General features: G+C 43.3%; 1 protein-coding gene across 6 annotated transcripts in view; it reads right to left on the minus strand.

Moving 5' to 3' along the window:
* The window catches only part of STARD3NL (STARD3 N-terminal like), a 50366-nt gene that overhangs the window by 17383 nt on the left and 13349 nt on the right, over positions 1-19634 (minus strand). For 5 of the 6 annotated variants that reach the window (XM_014602590.3, XM_019483399.2, XM_019483398.2 and 2 more), the window contains one exon: positions 2189-2483. In XM_014602590.3, the coding sequence (XP_014458076.1) occupies positions 2189-2413 (225 nt within the window). In that variant the 5' untranslated portion in view covers positions 2414-2483. Of the gene's footprint in view, positions 1-2188; positions 2484-7161; positions 7250-19634 lie in introns of those variants that run through there. The other variant, XM_059728676.1, reaches the window with a different exon arrangement.

Raw genomic sequence — 19634 nt, forward strand, 5'->3', positions numbered from 1 at the left:
CATCCAAAATCCAGTCTAAGCCTTCTTAGTTGATGGTTTCTTTCTCCAAAAACTCATCCTAGAAGAGTGTCACTTCTCTTTAGAGATTTACTCCTACAAAACCTCTACAAGTGATGCATACGCCCAGGTGTAATGTGAGTAAAAAAAGACTCTTCTTATCCTGTTCAGTGATTCAACTTGTTTCAGATGTTTAGACAGTCACAGCCAGTTTATCACTGCTACTGTTGTATCAAAAATTTTAGTTGTTGCAGAACTTATACAGTGCATACTTTGTCTTTTGTAAGTAAGAATTAAAAGCAGTAATATTTGCAAAGGGAAGAACAACTTGACAGGAATTAAACTATGTGATTTTAGCATACACCCTTACTTTGGTTTCCAATGAAGTTCTGTAACAAATGAAGATTTAAACTTGCTCTGATTCCAATATAAATATTTAGAACGTTTAGCTTCAGTCTGATGGGCAAGAGAAAGAAAACCTGTATTTGTGCAATATCAATCACACAATCCCTATTAGAATTAATATGAGATTTAGTCCATTTAAAGAAAAGAACATGCACCAGAACTGTAAAGTTTGGATAGACCTGCAAAAATGTGCTGCATGTATTCAAGAATCCACTACAAGCTTACAAATAGCCATTATTTGTTGTTAAAAATCTGAATTAGCTGTCATGTTGAGATATACCTGTGTAACTTGCATAATTACTTTAGTGCCATGCCAAATAGAAATAGGCAACATGGCTTTAAAAATTGGACTAGGTTTCACATTCTCCATAGTGGAAAATACCAATTTCTGATCATCTAAATGGACCCTTTGATGGCCTTTTGGGGAACAAGAGTCTTTCATAAGACCAAAATGACATGGCTGCTGAATCCTGGATACTTGATGACTGGAAACTGACCTCTTTGGATTCTTACCTGAACTATTCAGCAGCCACAGTAATGTTGTCACAAAGCCAAAGTGAAGTTCAATGAAAAGGCATTTCTGTTATAACTCCTTAACTCTTAAGTGGTACAGTCTGAATCACAAAGGTGGTGGCAGATTGCTATGAACAGGGGACACCGGCACAGAATCAGAATTAAGGTGGGAAGAGTATACAGAAAATGAGCAGCGGAGGAAGGTGAAGGCCAGAACTAAGAACAGAGGACGTTTTAAACAGTCCCTGATAATGTATCAAGAACAAACCCTCCTAAGGCATATACAATCATTTCCATGTCAAGGACTAACTCTGCACTGACACAGTATACTTTGGCATCTCTGCTTCTTTCTCTCAACTCTAGCTTCAAAATACTCCGCTAACCTCAAAAGTAAACTGAAAAATCCTTCTGCCCTCTCCTTTTACCTACCTGCTAAAATAGCTTTTAAAGTGCCACCCCACCCTAGTTTCTGCCTGACTGCTAACACAGCAAATCACTTTTACCAAAGCATGCTGATATACCATGTCAACTCATGGTCAATACTTGAGACTTCACATCTATGATCAACTCCATATCTTTAAAAAGCTGTCCTGAAAACGTAACTCTAATTTTTTTTTTTTAAATAATCATAATTTTAATGTACTTTCAGGCTGTAATTTAACATCTCGGTCTGTGGATACCTACAAATCCCAGATTAGCCAAAACTTCAATTACATCATAACATTACTTTTGATTATGCTTTCTCTTAGATATTTCTGAAAGATCTCATTTTTCCAAATTACAAAAAGCCAGACCCCCAAAATGTGAGAAACATATGGCAATTTTATAACTACAAGCTGTTGCTTAATTCAACCCACCAGACTGTATATTAATATATCTATTCAAAAGCATTCTTAAGTTTACAGAATAAAACTTGGAACAAGGCAAAAAAATACTACCTGAAAAGCAAAAAACTAACAGGAAGACAACCTTCACAAGATGCTATTCCCATTAGAGAAACAAAGTAAGTATTGGGCTTTCTTAGCCATATGGTAACAAAATCGACATATTGTTAGAAACGAGCTAACAGTATAAACAAAATGTTCACTCTTGCAACTAAGCACAGTAGTCGCTGCTAAACTAAATAGATAGCAATTTTCACAAAAAACTAAGACAAGATGATGCTTATGGTTTAAGCACACATCGGAGGTAGATTGGGAGTAAGGCTAATATTGGTTCTGACTCTAAATTTTATCTGCTGAGTAATCTTGAAAAGTTTGAAAGCCAGACTCACGTTTAATTCTATTATCCACAGTAAGGTTACGAACAAGAGGTCAAATGTAACAAACAAACAGAAAGTCCTTCTGACATCAGATATGCCTTTCTTCTCTCTGCCATCGTACGACTCGATCCTTGCCATCAGCTGCGTTGGGTTGATAGTATGCACATCTCGCAAAGAAGGACAAGAGCCCAGACTGCTACTATGGGCATTTTCTGCATCACCAGGCAGTTGATTCATCCTGGGTTTGGTTAGAGTAGCCTTCTTCCAGCTTCACCATCACTAGAAGGCTGATCCATATAGAAGGGCTCTTTAAAAAGAAGAAAGTCACAAAATGTTAGGTCACAGCAAACTCAATGCTACTATGCAACCTTCATTTAGTCCAATTTGAATTATTTTTTATAATCCAACAGTTGAGTGCCTTTGGAAGATGGATGTTGAAACATGCATCTAAGGTATTGCATACACACTCCCTCTTGTTGTTCTCCTAAAACTTCACTATAAAACAGAACATCAATAAATAACTAGCCTCAGCTGTATCTCAAGGAATATGACCTAGAGTCTGTAGGTTCCCAATTCAAAGCCACTGGGTAAGTCACTGCACCATCTTGGCATCCCCGATTGCAAAACTGGACTTACCACCTGCTGTTTCAAGAACACTCCATAGATTGCTTAACTTATATCTGTATAGTACTTACAACACAGAAAGCACTCCAGTGATGAAGAGTAGATTTTACTTGCTGACTTTCATCACTTTCATTGTTGTTACAGAAATAATTATTTGATTTTCAGCAAATACCAGGAAAAAAAAAAGTATTACATGGTAAGTCAAAGAGCTCAGGATGCTAGGAAACAAAAGATGGACTCACTTGGCAATCTGGTCTGCACAGGAAAACTTCCAATGAAACTCACTGGTTCAAATTAAGGTGTGATATATTGAACTGAACTAGCTATACAAGCATAGACATGCACACAAGGTTAGATAAACTGCACCAAAATCAAAGTTTAATTTAAATCAGTGCAACAAGTCCTAAAAGAGAAGAGGTCCCCTTGGTTCAGCGTTTTAAAGGTGGCAGGGTATGTGGGTCCGCTCCCCAGGAATTGCATTGATAGGAGCTGCCTCAGTTGGGACTGGAATAAGAATCAGCTGAAAAGTCACAAAACTACTGAATAGCGCACTAATAAGTAATCTGTTCTACAGAGTGAGTATATTAATAAGATAAACAAGACCTGTAGTGTATGCCAGCTCATGTTGCTATCAAGGGGCACATCCAGTTAAGCATGCATATGTGGTATGCGACACCACAGACTGCAACCTGCACGTACCGCACATGCAGACGTTCACCACGCTGCTAATTTGCAGCATGGCAAAGGTTTTTTGTTACCAGGAGATCTCAGTGTAAAAAACCCAAACAAACCTGTGCCTAAAACACACATGTGCGCTTGTCCAGACACACCCACGGCATCTTTGTGAAAATACAATACACAGGACTCAGGGATAAAGTGCAACTGCCTACAGTGGCCCAAATGCAAGGCTCTTAGCTGTTACGTTTGAGTACTGAGTGATCTCAAGTGACAGTACTTCCCATTCTCAACCCCTGCCATTTTCTTCTTCCCTACTTGCTACGGCTCAACCACCTCTTTCCAGTAAAGCTCCCACAAGTGCAGAAAGTCATACAGGTGTCAGATGAGTTGTAAAATTATTTTAATTTTGTCCCATTACATTTATACAAATGTGTTATATTTATACTCAAACAACTTTTGCAACTGAACATTCACAGATTCATAGACGTTAGGGGCTGGAAGGGACCATACAAGATCGGTCAAGCCCCCCTGCACTCAGGCAGGAAAGACTGCTGGGGTCAGATGACCCCAGCAACATGGGCATCAAGATGTTTTTTAACCTAACTTTAAAATAAAATACTTGTAGCAAATTTGCCCAATACTAAGCATATACTCTTTAACAAACCTTGGTAATTTTTTTTTTTTTTTTTTTTTTTTTTTACTGTCAAGACCAACTTCTAGCGAGTCTTACTTTCACAGAGCCAAATCTTTGCACACCTCAGGTCTAAGACAACTGCAACATTTCAATCCCAACAAAGTAAAAAATAAAAAAAAATAACAGGTCAAGGAAAAAAGTGGGTGATGGGGTGGGAGTACTCCACAATCCCCATGAGAATTTCTCACCAGCTACACAAATGCAAAGCAAACTGGGAATTATAACATGTTATTATACAAACTTTTAAATATAAGGGTGGGGAGAAAGAAGGGCAGCTATTAACAATATCTAAGAGCTCATAAGACACCTAGACTCTCACTGCATTTAGGAAGATTTCTAAAACATGTGCTGAGGTCTAGGATAGAAGGAGTTTAAAAAACAAACAAAATGGAGAATCAGGGGAGGAAAGAGAGCTTAATTCAGTCAGTTTCATCTCCAGAAAAGATGAGACAAATCCAATACATTCTCCTTCCTATTAATGTTTATAGGAATTTAAAAATCAATGTTTATTCACTACCTCCTCCATTCACCCACCTATTCATGTAACTTTCTGGGGTCAGAATTCATACATCACTATCTTCCCAATTAAGTACAACTCTTTCAGTACAATAATATTTGCTCCTTACCCTTCCTCATCCAATTCATGCTCAAATTATTAGAGAGTTTATAAGTTCTTCAACCTAAGTAGTCAGGATCAAAGACTTAATACAAGTAAAGAAAATCTATACCAGGCTTCTTTATCAGCATTTTAAAGTATTTTCTAGAGCAGGGCTGTCCAGCTGGCAGCCCATGAAGGGTTAACATGTGACCTCCTGGGCTCCCACGCAGTCATCACTGCCACTTCTTCTGCAAGAGCAGCCAGAAGTTCAGGGCTCTCCCTTCCTCCTTAGGCACCTGCCACATGCCCCTGCCCAGGCATAGCACATGGACAAGGAACTGAAAGTGAGGCTCAAGGGGATGGGGGGCACATGCACGTGAGAGGCAGTTTGCACACTTGTGTGTGCAAGCTTGCAGACTGGCAGGCCCCCAGGACCCTGCTGGTCCAGTCCCTGGTTGCTCAAAAGTTGGACTGCCCTGTTCTGGAGAAACAATGAAATTTCCTGACACTTATTTATTTCATTTTGAGTTATGGGTTTAAACATCCAGCTCATGAATTGCTACATTTAAACATTTTTTAAAAATAACCAGGCCCTCATTCATATACAGCAGTTACAGAAAACGAAAACTACAAAGATTCACATTTCAATTGAGAAAAATAAAATTCACATATCAATGCACATTTCCTACCCATCTACCAGAAGGTCCCATACATCTGTCACCACACTATTTCTAGCATAAAACACAAAACCTCCTTTTGCATTCAGTTCAGTCAAATTTAAGTACCACTTCCTTTGCATTTCACCCCAATACCTCACATTCTCCACAACACCTGGGCACTCAGGACAAACCATATCGCTTCATCTGTTATTTCTGTTCATCGTCAGAAGCATGCTTAGTAAAAGGTAGAGGTTAGGAGGCATGTTTCTCTCTTCACTCCTATCCCAGTCCACCTCATGCAGACCTTTTAGTCCCAAGAGCCAAATGAGTGATGCTGGGCCAGGCCGCAAGCCAAATCAGACCCCAAGACCCAGGATCAGGCCCACATGTCCACAGCCAGACTGCACCACCTTCCACATCACCCTGCATGCCAGAACTAGTTGTGCAGGGCCACATCCCACGGGGGAGCCGTGCAGGCCAGATGATAAGGTGGTAGAGGCCAGGAAAGGAGATTGAGCACCTCTGATTTAGTAGATATGTGATTTATTGATTTAACAGGGAGTCACACCACTCTTGCACAAGGTGTAGCTTTTAAATTCAATAAAACAACATGCACAAAGCAGCCTACAGAAAGGGGGAAGAGAGGGGAGAAGAGGATATAAATAAAAATAATATTGCCAGTAACATCTTTGTATACATTTCCACTCTTTTAAGTTTATATGGATACCATTTCCTAATTTGCAAAACAAAAACCCTGATGCTGTAAACAGTTAAAAGAGAAAGGATAAGAGCAGTTAAAAAGCTTAATTTATTATTGAGATGGCAGCTTGATATTTCTAGCACCCCAAAATGTTTAGAAATATTTCATGTTAAAAGGTAGGTTTACTATATTGATTCTGCCATCTCTATTTCCTTACAGCAATAAAAAAAAAATACTGCTTTAAATATAAATAAAAATGGAAAAACTGAATGCCCTGAAAGGGTTAAAGATCATGTTCCTCAAATACTACAAGCCAACCAACAGATAATGAAAAGTTAGCAGTCAGGATTGCAATGTTTTTTCACAAGTCAAATACATGGTTGTCAAATGATTTGTAATATACACTTTATTAATCTTCATTCAAATGTTTTCAGTAAATCAAATTGTATACTTTCTTCAAACTCTTCTTAACGACTTGCATTCAGATACCCAGTAAAATCCATGCAACAAATCACAGTTAGGCAAATCAATCAAAAAACTAAAAGGCCAATCAACAGACTAATCAAAGAGAAAGAAAATACTTGGGGCAATAACTACCTACCTCCTTTCCTACTAGTTACAGCAATTCCCTTTCTACTCCCTTATTTCACCAGTTTTAAGTCTTATTTGCTGTACATGAGCTTTCTCCCAACTGGGATCCTAATTATAACCAATCATTTTTTAAAAAATTTCTATGCCTTATACAACGTGAAGGACAAAATATGGAACAAAACAAAACAAAAATCAGAAACCCCCCCCTGCCTAAATAGGTTTATTTCAGAGAGTGAAAAACTTCTGTATTTTAGAAAAAGTAGACAGGAAACGTACCAGCAGTTCAGCTAACTGGAAGTAAAACAAAATAAAAATGCTATTTTGCAAAAAGAAGGATCTTGTTTAAGAACAACATTAACAATGAGGTTTAAGTTAAAAATATAAAAAGGAAGCAAAAGTGCCTAAAAACAGCACATAAACAAAGTATCTAGTCTTACTTACATTATGAAAACTGGACCATGCAGGTTCTTATATCCAAATCCCTGTAGCATTTCATGTCATAGAAACAAACTTCAGGATACTGTCAAAGAATAACGGTGCTCCCAAGGAAGTCCACAAGGTATTTTTAAATCAAAATTCCATGACCAAAAAGGAAACTGCAACGATGTCTAAGTCTCTGATGAATTCACCTCCTCTCTAAGCACTGCCCAATCATCACCGTCAGAAATGGCTTATTTTGGTGGGGCTCAGAACAAACAAAAATATTTCAAGAGCAATTTTTATCTTTTTAATGCACAAAATCACAGTCCATTTCCAGCAGGTTAAAATAAGAAAAACTGCTCTACAAGATTTTTTTATATTAAACCCCAATTTCCAAATGAGAGACGTCAAATGCTGCAGTATAATGCTCATTCACAAATTTGAACAAGAACATGCTTCCAACTGGACTTACTTAGGTGCTTGTCAAGAGATGCAATCCCTGGTTATGAGAAAACGAGGAAGGGAGAATGAAACACACAAACACAGATTAATGCAGTGCTTCACCCTTTTTTGGCCCCCAACCATGCAAGTCAGCACCCAGGATAGTTGCCCTTATCCCACTTAGTTATGTCACTACATACAAGTTTTGTTGGTACCAATGTGCTTGTGAGAATGATGCTATTAAGCTGTCTGTTTAGTTTGCTATAGGAAGTGTTTAAATAAACTAGAGTAGGGTAATCCCCAATTTAGCAGCAGAGTGAGCCCTAAACTACATCACATTAGGTCAGTCGCTCCACAGGCAGTCCAGCAGTTTCCGACTTGACCATCTGGGCAACTTTAGCAAGACAGTATTGTATATAATGGCACAATCTAATGTGGCACAACTACTGATTTTTTTTAAGTCAGCTCAGAACAGAGAAAGGGAGCACGTTTCATTTCCATCTCCATTGCTTTCAGCTGTCACTGATGGCACTCATATCATTGCTCAGGTTTTCAAACTCTCAAATTCTGCTAACAGTTACTTGGTGAAAATATCAAATGAAGTTGGTAACAACACCAAGTATTGATAGAATCCAGTCTTCCGAAATCTTTTTGTTTTGTGGCCCAGAGTTCTGGGAAAACGTCTTACATTGGCAGATCCAATCCATGTATGAAGAACTCTTGACATCCCGTATAGCAATTAGTGAGCTAGATTGGCTACCATGAGTTCAAGGAGGGCAACTTTATTCTCCCCTACTCTTGAATCCATTTTCAATGTACATAGTGATGGCTACATGAGTGCTTTGGTCAAAAACCTGCCAGATCACCACCCCAAAGATGTTCTATCACCATTTTAAATGTGTTGAATTAGCCAATCCAATAGTTACAGCTCAGAAGTGATACTGGCTTCGCTCTATCTACTGCTTAACCACATTGCAAAAAAGTTATTAGGCACTTCTGCATAAAAAATGAGAGATGAAGATGGGCAGCCAGTATTGTTTTTTCTTTCAAGGATATACAAGAATTAGTGATGATACACTGCCAACCTGACCCTTCCCTATTTTCACTTCACAGAACAGTTGGAAGATTGAGCGGTATGGATTTACTGAATAGGTCCTACTCTTCTTTGACTGAGTCCTCAAAACTGTTACCTTTGCAGTGTTCACCAAGAAAGTAGCAACAGTACTCAGACAGACTTCTGTTGCCATAGACTGGTAGGTTTTGTAGCACACCAAGTTTCCTGATGAGCAGGGATCCTGGTTTTCTCTGTTTAAAAATCCAAAATGTTCTGATAAAAACTCCCCAAATCCACACATTTTCCATGATTAAAATGAAACACCACTATATACATAATTATCAATTAAACACGTTTTATAGATATAAGAACAATTTGAAAGCCTACCAGTGCCTCAAGCATTATAATAAAACTAGCCAATTGCCCATCAAAAACGATGGCAGGGGAAGCGGGCAGGGATGGAGCCCTGTGCCCCTCCCCCCCTGCGGGGCCACTCTCCCTTACCTGCCGCAGTGACAAGGGGAGGGGAGGACTAGGTCCAGGCCCAATGCAGGGGATGTAGGGGAGAACTGGGCCTGAGGGTGGGGAGAAGTGTGTGTGGGGGTGGAGCGGGCCCGGGACAATGCAGTGGTGGCAAGGGGAGTGCCTCGGGGCTGACATGGGGAAGAAGTGGGCCTAGGCCTGAGGGGGGAGGCCCACTCCTCCCCACCCCCTGCTGCTGCTGAGTCAGGTCAGGCCCACTGTGCCCCCACTGCCCCCCCCCACCCGGCCATGGTGAGCCAGTTTTTCCCCCCCCACTCTTCCCCTTCCCCCACCGCTGCTGCTGCATCAGCCCAGATCCATTTTCCCCACCCCCAATGCCATGGAACACCCGCTCCTCCACCCCCCCACACTGCCGCATTTGCCCTGCAGGCGGTGACAGTGGAAAGGGGTGGGCCGAGGCCAGCGCCAGTGGCCTCGCCCCCACTTCCCCAATGGCATCACAACCCCACTCCCCTCCCCCACCACCTCCAAGGAGCAACGAGCTGGCCTCACCAACACCCCCCGCCGCTCCACTGTTGCCACCTGTAGGGAGCTGGGCAGGGGAGCGCTGCTGGCCTCATCCCCCACCCTGTGCCATCCACTCCATTGCCACCACTTCCAACACTCCATCCCATGTCCCTGCCATCAAGGTGGTACTCCACCATGCAACCACCTCCTGTCCCAACACTATTTGTACTTTGATTGGTTGTTTCCATAAGCCATATCAGACTGTGAATAAAGCAGACAGACAGTGACAGATGGATAAATTAAGGCTTTTAGGCAATATTAGAATAAAATTGAAATACTTATATATTTTGGTATTTTATTTTAGTTTTTTTATTACAGAAAATCAGAGTATCCCTCGCCTCCTTCACCAGGATACGGGTTCAGCTGCAGCTGTCCTCCCTGCTGTTTTGTGGTGCTGAGCATCCCTGATATTCCAGTGTACTCATTTCCAGGCCACAGCCCCCTCCCCCCCCGCTGATGCCCCTCACTCCCAACTAGCTGCCCCTGAGCCCAGGTCCCAGCCCAGCAGTGCGTGGGGCGGGACGGTGCCCAACCATAGGTGACATATCGGGACATATGGGGGTGGGATGTGACTCCCCACCAGATGTGTGTGCCCACAGTGGGGCACAGGGCTGCAGGCTGGCTGGACTTGCACTGGGCAGAAGCCACTTCCATGTCCCAGTAGACAAGACCTGGCACGGGACAGCAGAGAGGGGCATCAAGACTTGTTGTTACCGCCAATGCCAGGACCCCTGTGCTAGTTGCGCAACCAGCAGTGTGAGGAATAATGGATGAGGAGAGAAGGGAAGGCGGGGGGAGAGCCAGTGTTGACCTCAACTCCTCCTGCCATCAGACATTTGCACACTGGGCTGTGTCTCTACCCCAGAAAGGGGGTGGGGGGCAGCACAGGTGACATGAGGGGAGTGGCAGCAGCCAGGCCATGCCAGCAGGGTAGACCACAGACCAGTGTGTGAGCAGCTGGCAGCAGGAGGAGGCAAGGGCAGCACAGCTCCCTCACCCATCCTGTATGTTACTCTTGGCAGTGTGGTGATCCCAGTGACTGCACTGAGTTTTGCCATCCCACTCCACCCTCCTATGCTGGGTCCCACCCACTGAGCTACAGAGGCAGCTACTGCCCATGCTGGTTTGGCCAGGCTGCAGCCCCCTGCCCCACTGAGGGCATACAAATCCGGAGGGGAGGGGAAAAAGAAACACCACCCAGCTCCCCCAGCACATTTTGTTTTGAAGGGATGGGAGCCCAAGAAGGGTGGCTGTGCCTTAAGGAAACAATCCTTCGGGCACAAAGCAAGACAATCTCCAAGCGAGGCAAAAGAGGGAAAGGGGCCAGGAGGCTTCCCTGGCTGACCACAAAAATCCAGGGCAGCCTAAGGGCCAAAAGGGGAGCACATAAAAAGTGGAAACAGGGAGAGATCACCAAAGACAAATATACCTCCTCTGCTCGTGCTTGTAGGGAGGCAGTTAGACGGGCCAAAGCTACCATGGAGCTGAGGATGGCAACCCAAGTAAAAGGCAACAAGAAATTGTTTTTTAGATATACAGGGAGTAAAAGGAAGACCCAGGGAGGAACAGGACCGCTGCTAAATGGGCAGAAACAATTGGTGACGGACGGGGGGACAAGGCTGAACTCCTCAACGAGTTCTTTGCCTCAGTGTTCCTAAGCGAGGGACACGACAAGTCTCTCACTGGGGTTGTAGAGAGGCAGCAGCAAGGCGCCAGACTGCCATGCGTAGACCCTGAGATGGTGCAGAGTCACTTGGAAGAACTGGATGCCTTTAAGTCGGCAGGCCCGGATGGGCTCCATCCGAGGGTGCTGAAGGCACTGGCCGACATCACTGCAGAGCCACTGGCGGGAATATTCAAATGCTCGTGGCGCACGGGCCAAGTCCCGGAGGACTGGAAAAGGGCCAACGCGGTCCCCATTTTCAAAAAGGGGAGGAAGGAGGACCCAGGCAACTATAGGCCAGTCAGTCTCACCTCCATCCTTGGCAAAGTCTTTGAAAAAATTATCAAGGCTCACATTTGTGAGAGCCTGGCAGGACAAATTATGCTGAGGGGAAACCAGCACGGGTTCGTGGCAGGCAGATCGTGCCTGACCAATCTACTCTCTTTTTATGACCAGGTTACGAAATGCCTGGACACAGGAGGAGGGGTGGATGTCGTATACTTAGACTTCAGGAAGGCCTTCAATACGGTATCCCACCCCATACTGGTGAACAAGTTAAGAGGCTGTGACTTGGATGACTACACAGTCCGGTGGGTGGCGAATTGGCTGGAGGGTCGCACCCAGAGAGTCGTGGTAGATGGGTCGGTTTCGACCTGGAAGGGTGTGGGCAGTGGGGTCCCACAGGGCTCGGTCCTTGGACTGATACTCTTTAATGTCTTCATCAGCAACTTGGACGAGGGAGTGAAATGTACTCTGCCCAAGTTTGCAAATGACACAAAGCTATGGGGAGATGTGGACACGCCGGAGGGCAGGAAACAGCTGCAGGCAGACCTGGACAGGTTGGACAAGTGGGTAGAAAACAACAGGATGCAGTTCAACAAGGAGAAATGCAAAGTGCTGCACCTAGGGAGGAAAAATGTCCAGCACACCTACAGCCTAGGAAATGACCTGCTGGGTGGCACGGAAGTGGAAAGGGATCTTGGAGTCCTAGTGGACTCCAAGATGAACATGAGTCGGCAGTGTGACGAAGCCATGAGAAAAGCCAATGGCACTTTATCGTGCATGAGCAGATGCATGACGAATAGGTCCAAGGAGGTGATTCTGCCCCTCTATCGGGCGCTGGTTAGACCACAGTTGGAGTACTACGTGCAATTCTGGGCGCCACACTTCAAGAAGGATGCGGATAACCTGGAGAGGGTCCAGAGAAGGGCCACTCATATGGTTAAGGGTCTGCAGACCAAGCCCTACGAGGAGAGACTAGAGAAACTGGACCTTTTCAGCCTCCGCAAGAGAAGGTTGAGAGGCGACCTTATGGCTGCCTTTAAGTTCATCATGGGGGCACAGAAGGGAATTGGTGAGTATTTATTCACCAAGGCGCCCCCGGGGGTTACAAGAAACAATGGCCACAAGCTAGCAGAGAGCAGATTTAGATTGGACATTAGGAAGAACTTCTTCACAATTAGAGTGGCCAAGGTCTGGAACGGGCTCCCAAGGGAGGTGGTGCTCTCCCCTACCCTGGGGGTCTTCAAGAGGAAGTTAGATGAGTATCTAGCTGGGGTCATCTAGACCCAGCACTCTTTCCTGCTTATGCAGGGGGTCGGACTCGATGATCTATTGAGGTCCCTTCTGACCCTAACATCTATGAATCTATGAATTGGCCACGATACCTGGCCTCTTGCTGGGAGTGTGTACAGCAGTGGGGAGCCAACCCCCCACCAGGTCCCTCTACGCTTTAAAGAAGAAAAACTGTGTTTTTCTGCAGCAAACGGAAAACCCAGATCCCGGCTGATGGGCATCAATAGCTTCTCGGTAGATTTTGACATATCCATTCCTGAGGTTCCTTTTTCCTTGCATACTCTTGATTGCATTCAGGCTCCCTAGAAGGTGGCTGATTATTTCTCCAGGATCATGGAGAACTCCTTAAATATTCTTCATCTAGAAGAATATATGCATACATTTTTTATTTTTTTTTTGGCAACCACGTAGGATGGAGTAGGAGGTAGCCTTAAAGACTGTTCTCTGGCAAACTCTTAAGCATGCTTAATTTATTGGGAAGCTGTGTAGGATACAGATTTTATACTAGTCAGGGATCTTAGATTAATTAACCTAGTCTACTTTTTTATAGTTCCAACATAGCCTTGGGCTTGTGGTCACCATAGGTATGTTAATCCAAATTTAGATGAAATGGGGACTAAAGATCTTGGAGCAGTCTGGTAGAGAGTGGTCGCCAACAGAGATGACTCAATTTTCAAGGAAGTAACCATAGTTCCAGCAGACAGAGTGAAAAACTGCTGGTTACTTGGAGTTAAGTAGATTTAGGGGTTAGTGGACAAGAAGCTGAATGAGCCAACCGTGTGCACTTGTTGCAAAGAAACCTAATGGCATCCTGGGCTGTATTAGTAGGAGCATTGCCAGCAGATCAAGGGAAGTAATATGCCTCTATTCAACACTGGTGAGGCCACATCTGGAGTACTGTGTCCAGTTTGGGGCTCCCCACTACAGAAAAGATATATACACATTGGAAAGAGTCCAGTGGAGGGCAATGAAAATGGTTAGGGGACTGAGGTCCACAATTTCCGAGGAGACGTTAAGGGAACTGGGCTTATTTAGTCTGGAGAAGAGAAGACTGAGGCGGGATTTAATACTAGCCTTCAACTACCTAAAGTGGGGTTTCAAAGAGGATGAAGCTAAACTGTTCTCAGTTATGGCAGATGACGGAACAAGGAGCAATGATCTCAAGTTGCAGCGAGGGAAGTTTAGGTTAGCTACTAGGACAAACTTTCTCACTACGAGGGTAGTAAAACACTGGAACAGGTTACCCGGACAGGTGGTGGAGTCTCCATCTTTGAAGATTTTTAAGACCTGGCTAAACAAAGCCTTGGCTGGGATGATATAGTTGGAGCTGGTCCTGCTTTGAGTAGGCGGGTGGGACCAGATGACCTCCTGAGATCCCTTTTAACCCTAGTTTTCTATGATTCCAGGATTCTATATTTCACGGAGAAGCAAAGTTTGTAAGTTTTATCCCACTGTGATGAAATTCTCTACAGCCCCAAGTAGTGTGCTGGCACAGCAGTGGGTGACTACAAACCATGAGAAGGCTTGCAAATTTTATCCCACTTAACTTGACTGATACTTATATCATCACAGGAGTCAGTAGGAAGAAACTATCAATATTAGTTAACTTAGACATTACATAAGTTATTTGGCCACATTTTTCATGAAGATTACAGTTAGAAGCTGAAACCAGAGACTATGACAACTGGCAATAAGGGAACAGCTACGGGTTTCCTGAAGCCAGTTGATATTAATGTAGCACTGGGAGGCAATGTCTTCAAAAACAGACTGTTTACAGCAATTAAAACTGTAACATCATGAGAGGAGAGCCAATATTTATAGCATTTCCATGTCCTTACCCAGATCCACTATATCTAGGACCCAGTGGATCTGGTTCATTGGTTGCAGCTTTGATTTCTCTAGCATGTTAATCATTGGGTATATGAAATCAGAGCAGGTGAGTAATGTTAACTTAGCCATGCATTTATGATGTTCAGATACTACTCTATATTAAGTTACTGAATATAAGGGGAATGTAGAAAGACATTACAATCAAAAGCCATAAATATCATTTACATCTCAATAATAAGATAGCATTTTGCAATAAACAGCTAGTACCTTACTGATGACAATGTAGCCACGTCTATAGAACAGTTTAAACAAGCAGTTAAATTCACGCAAAGTTAACCTAATATGCAATTAGTTCCCAAAAGTGAAAGTGAAAATATGGAACTACATAAAGGAATCTGCCAAATCATTTCTCAACCTCAACAAATGTTCTCCCCCAACCTTATTCCATCCATCACAATATTAAATCCCTTGATTTCATAATCCTTGCTTTTTTTCACCCTTGAGCTCAATCCTCAATAGCTCAAACTAAATCTTGACCCAACTAAATTGTGCTTCTCTGAACTGCTGCAATATTATTAATAGAAAAATATGAAGTAGCCAGAAACAAAAATAATATGAGTTATTCCATTATTTGTTCTGAAACGGTATATATTTACCAGCTGATGCCATGATGCCAAAAATACAGGGGAGGTAAAATAAGACAAGTTCCAGCACGCTAAAGATTCAGTCTCACAAATCATAAAAAGGTACTACCTTTGTTTCTCCGTGACATGTCCAAGACTATATAATCCAGTAACATTAGCTTATTTTGCTGTTATACCTGTTTTTATTCCATTAGCACCTCTGAAGGTTGAATAGCATTACTGTTATTTCTGTCACTAAATCTGTATTCCATCCTATTTTCCCTATGCAAATTAGGCTGCATTGTTTCAATTTGAATTTCATTTGGGTTGTTTCATTCCCATATTTACACCTCTAACTTCTTCTTTATCTTCTCTTCCTTATCATTTCACAACTCCTTTCATTTCAGTACTGAACAGTAACATTTATTATTAATTTGCTGCTCTGTACCTTCAATTTCATAACTTACTGGAGCTGTCAAGACTGAGTATCTCCAAATGCAACAATTGCAAACTTACTTCCCAGAAGACCTGAAGAACAGAACTGTGCGTCAGAAGTTTGTTTAACATCTCTCCCAACTATACTGTTGGTTCAGTAAAAGGTAACCAGACAGAGACCATAAAAAGTGTAAGAATGGCTTGCTTTTCATGCAATAATTATGTTTGCATGCATCAGCAGGGACTGATAGGGAAAACTTAAAACACTGATGCGAACCAGAAATTAATAAGTCACAGTTTTAATATATTTACTCTGTTCACCAGAGTACTACCCAAGACACACTGCTTGAAATTTATAAGAAAAAGTTTTAAACATAATTTTATTGTCTAGACTGTTTAGTAATATGAACAGGATTCAAAACTTCCACACAGGCCCCACTGCCTGGGAGATTTACAGCAATGAATATGGGTAGTCAATAACTAAATACACCTTTTGTGTCCAGGGGTTTAGGTTGTAGCTGTGCTGGTCTAAGGACATAAGCAGACAAGCTTCCTTGGGTGAATTTGATATCTTTTATTAGACCAACCCAAATAGTTGGAGAATAGTAATTAAGCAAGCTTTCAGGTTCAAAAACCCTTCATCAGGCTAAGGAGGTTTCAGCAGTTGGTGTGTGCTCTTCCTGGATAGAGTGATGGAATGACCTTTTGTGCCCACACACTTATTACATATGTAGCTACTTAGGAAAAAAAATAAGGAAAAATATTCTAACTGCCAATGCCCAAAAACACTCTATGCACTTAAAAGAAAACAAATATGCATGTGCACACACAAGTAAGATTAGATCTTACTAAAATGACTGAAAGCAGAGGCAGAAACAATGGATTAAATACATGAAGCAATGCAGGATACTACATTACATACATCACTGTACAATGAAAATATTATTTCAATCCTTTACAACTGTTCATTTAAGAGAAAACACAAGGAAAATTGCACACAAGAAAGACAGCACATTTTAACAAGGCGTTTTGAAGATTCATAGATGCTAGGGTTGGAAGGGACTTCAACAGATCATTGAGTCCAACCCCCTGCCTAGCCAGGAAAGAGTGCTGGGGTCAGATGACCCCAGCCAGCTGCCTATCCAGCTTTCTCTTAAAGACCCCCAATATAGGGGAGAGCACTACCTCCCTCCAAAGCCCATTCCAAATGGTGGCCAACCTTACCGTGAAGTTTTTCCTGATATCTAGCCTAAATCTGCTCTGTTAGTTTGTGACCATTGTTCCTTGTTACCCCAAGAGGCACCCTGGTGAACAGAGCATCTCTGATCCCTTGCTGCACCCCCCTAATGAATTTGTAGGCAGCCACAAGATCACCTCTCAGCCTTCTCTTGCGGAGGCTGAAGAGGTCCAGGTCCCTCAGTCTCTCCTCATAGGGCTTGTCCTGCAAGTCCCTAACCATAAAAGTGGCCCTCCTCTGGATCCTCTCGAGTCTATCAACATCCTACTTGAAGTACAGCACCCAAAACTGGATGCAGTACTCCAACTGTAGTCTGACCAATGCTGCATACAGGGGAAGTATCACCTCCTTGGATCTATTTGTCATGCATCTGCTGATGCACGATAAAGTGCGGTTAGCTTTGCTGATGATTTCGTCACACTGACGACTCATGTTCATCTTGGAGTCCACTAGGACTCCGAGATCCCTTTCAGCTTTTGTGCTGCTGAGGGGGTCACTTCCCAGTCAGTAGGTGTGCTGAATATTTTTGCACCCTAGGTGCAGCACTTGTCCTTGTTGTACTGCATCCTACTGTGTAGTGCCCACTTTTCTAACCTGTCCAGGTCTGCCTGCAATTGTTCCGTACCCTGTCTGTGGACCTTTTAAAGTCTGTGGATTATTTCTTGTTTTGCTATTTCCTGTTCTAATCAGTTTTTAAAAGTTTGCTGTTGTGAACAACCACCCTAAGGTCAGTGATGAAGTGCCCACGCAAATTAAAGTGCTCTGTCACAGGCTTGCATATCTTTCTGCAGCAGATGTCAGAGCAGTGTTCATTCATTCTGTCATATAGGGGTCACCCAGTCTATCCAAAGCAGACAGTAGAGGGGCACTGTAAACAGGAGATGGCATATCTGACATTGGCAGAGTCGCAACTGAATGAACCTCAGATGTTATAATGGGTGTTGCTCAGCCCAGTGATGATGTATTAATGTTAGGGCACAGAACAGAGAGCAGCTTATTCTGACCGTTTTATTCTGCTAGTGTTCCATACAAAATATTCTTTCGTTTGGCAGGAAGTGTGACTTATATCTTTTCCATCCTTAATATCCCATGATTCAAAGAACTTCTCTTACCCAACATAAAAGATCAGTACACAACATACTATGCAAATAGTGTGTATGAATATGCACATTTTAAAGTGTTAAATTTGTATGTCAACGGATTTCACCCCAATAAGCTTTTCAGTAACTTCCTGACCATAACTTCATCCATGTGGGAACCAATGATGTGGCCAGGAGTAGGCCTGACCATGTCATGGATGACTACAGGGCTCTGGGGTCCAGGCTTAGGAAGACAGCAGCACAGGTGGTCTTCTCATCCATCATCCCAGTCAGAGGGCGCAATAGGCATCACAGCGCCTGCATCAAAGAGGTCAACCTGCAGCTCCGGAGTTGGTGCCATTGTGCAGGATTTGGTTTCCTGGACCACGACCCACACTTCCTGGCAAGGAACTTCCTGGGGCACGATGGACTTAACCTCTCAGCGAAAGGTAAAAGTCTTTTCTCCAAAAGGTTGGCTGATCTCCTACGTCGGGCTTTAAACTAGCTTAGACGGGGGACAGGGAGGCAGAAGGAGAACATCAGGAACCTGCAATCCATGGGACGTCCAGCAGTACAGCACGGGTAAGCAATAAGCAGGTAAGCAATAAGGGGCCCATTGGGCATCAGAGCCAGGGGGCAACAAAGGCACCAGTCACAGGGCTCAAGTGCCTATACATTAATGCTAGGAGCATGGGGAACAAGCAGGATGAACTAGCACTCCTGCTTGCAGAAAACACTTACAACTTAGTGGGGTTAAAAAGAAACCTGGTGGGACTCTACCCACAACTGGGCAATACACACTGAGGGCTATAAACTGTACAGAAAGTACAGAGTGGGGAAGAGAGCGGGAGGGGTTGCACTCTATGTCAAGGAGTGTTATACATCAACCCTTATCAAAATGGAATCGGAGGAGGAGAAAGTAGAAGGATTGTGGGTTAGGATACATGAAGGTCAAGGGGAAAGGGATTTGGTGGTAGGGGTCTGCTACAGACCCCCACACCAAGGTGAAGAACTAGATTTAGAACTCCTGAGGCAGCTCTCAGAAACCATAAAGACTAGGGAAGCGGTAGTCATGGGGGACCTAAACTACCCTGGCATTTGCTGAGAGACGCAGACAGCAAATTCCCATCATTCACGCAGGTTCCTATCCTGTGTACAGGACCTCCACCTGACATAGGAGGTACATGGTCCCACTAGGGAGAATGCCTTACTGGACCTGGTACTGGCAACGGGGGATGACATGGTAGGGGACCTACAGATCAGGGGTCACTTGGGGGACAGTGACCACCAAATAATAGAATTCACCATAAGGCGTAGAGTGGGTAAGGTAACTAGTAGGGTGGAAGTGCTAGACATTAGGAAGGGTGACTTCAGCAAGCTCAGGTGTTTAGTCAATGACACACTGCAGAGTAAGAGATTTGGCGAGATGGGAGCCCAGGAAGGGTGGCTGTGCCTTAAGGAAGTGATCCTTTGGGCACAGAGAGAGACCATCCCGATGCGGGGGAAA

The sequence above is a fragment of the Alligator mississippiensis genome, chromosome 5 (genome assembly GCF_030867095.1).
Source record: "Alligator mississippiensis isolate rAllMis1 chromosome 5, rAllMis1, whole genome shotgun sequence".
Classification (NCBI taxonomy): Eukaryota; Metazoa; Chordata; order Crocodylia; family Alligatoridae; genus Alligator; species Alligator mississippiensis.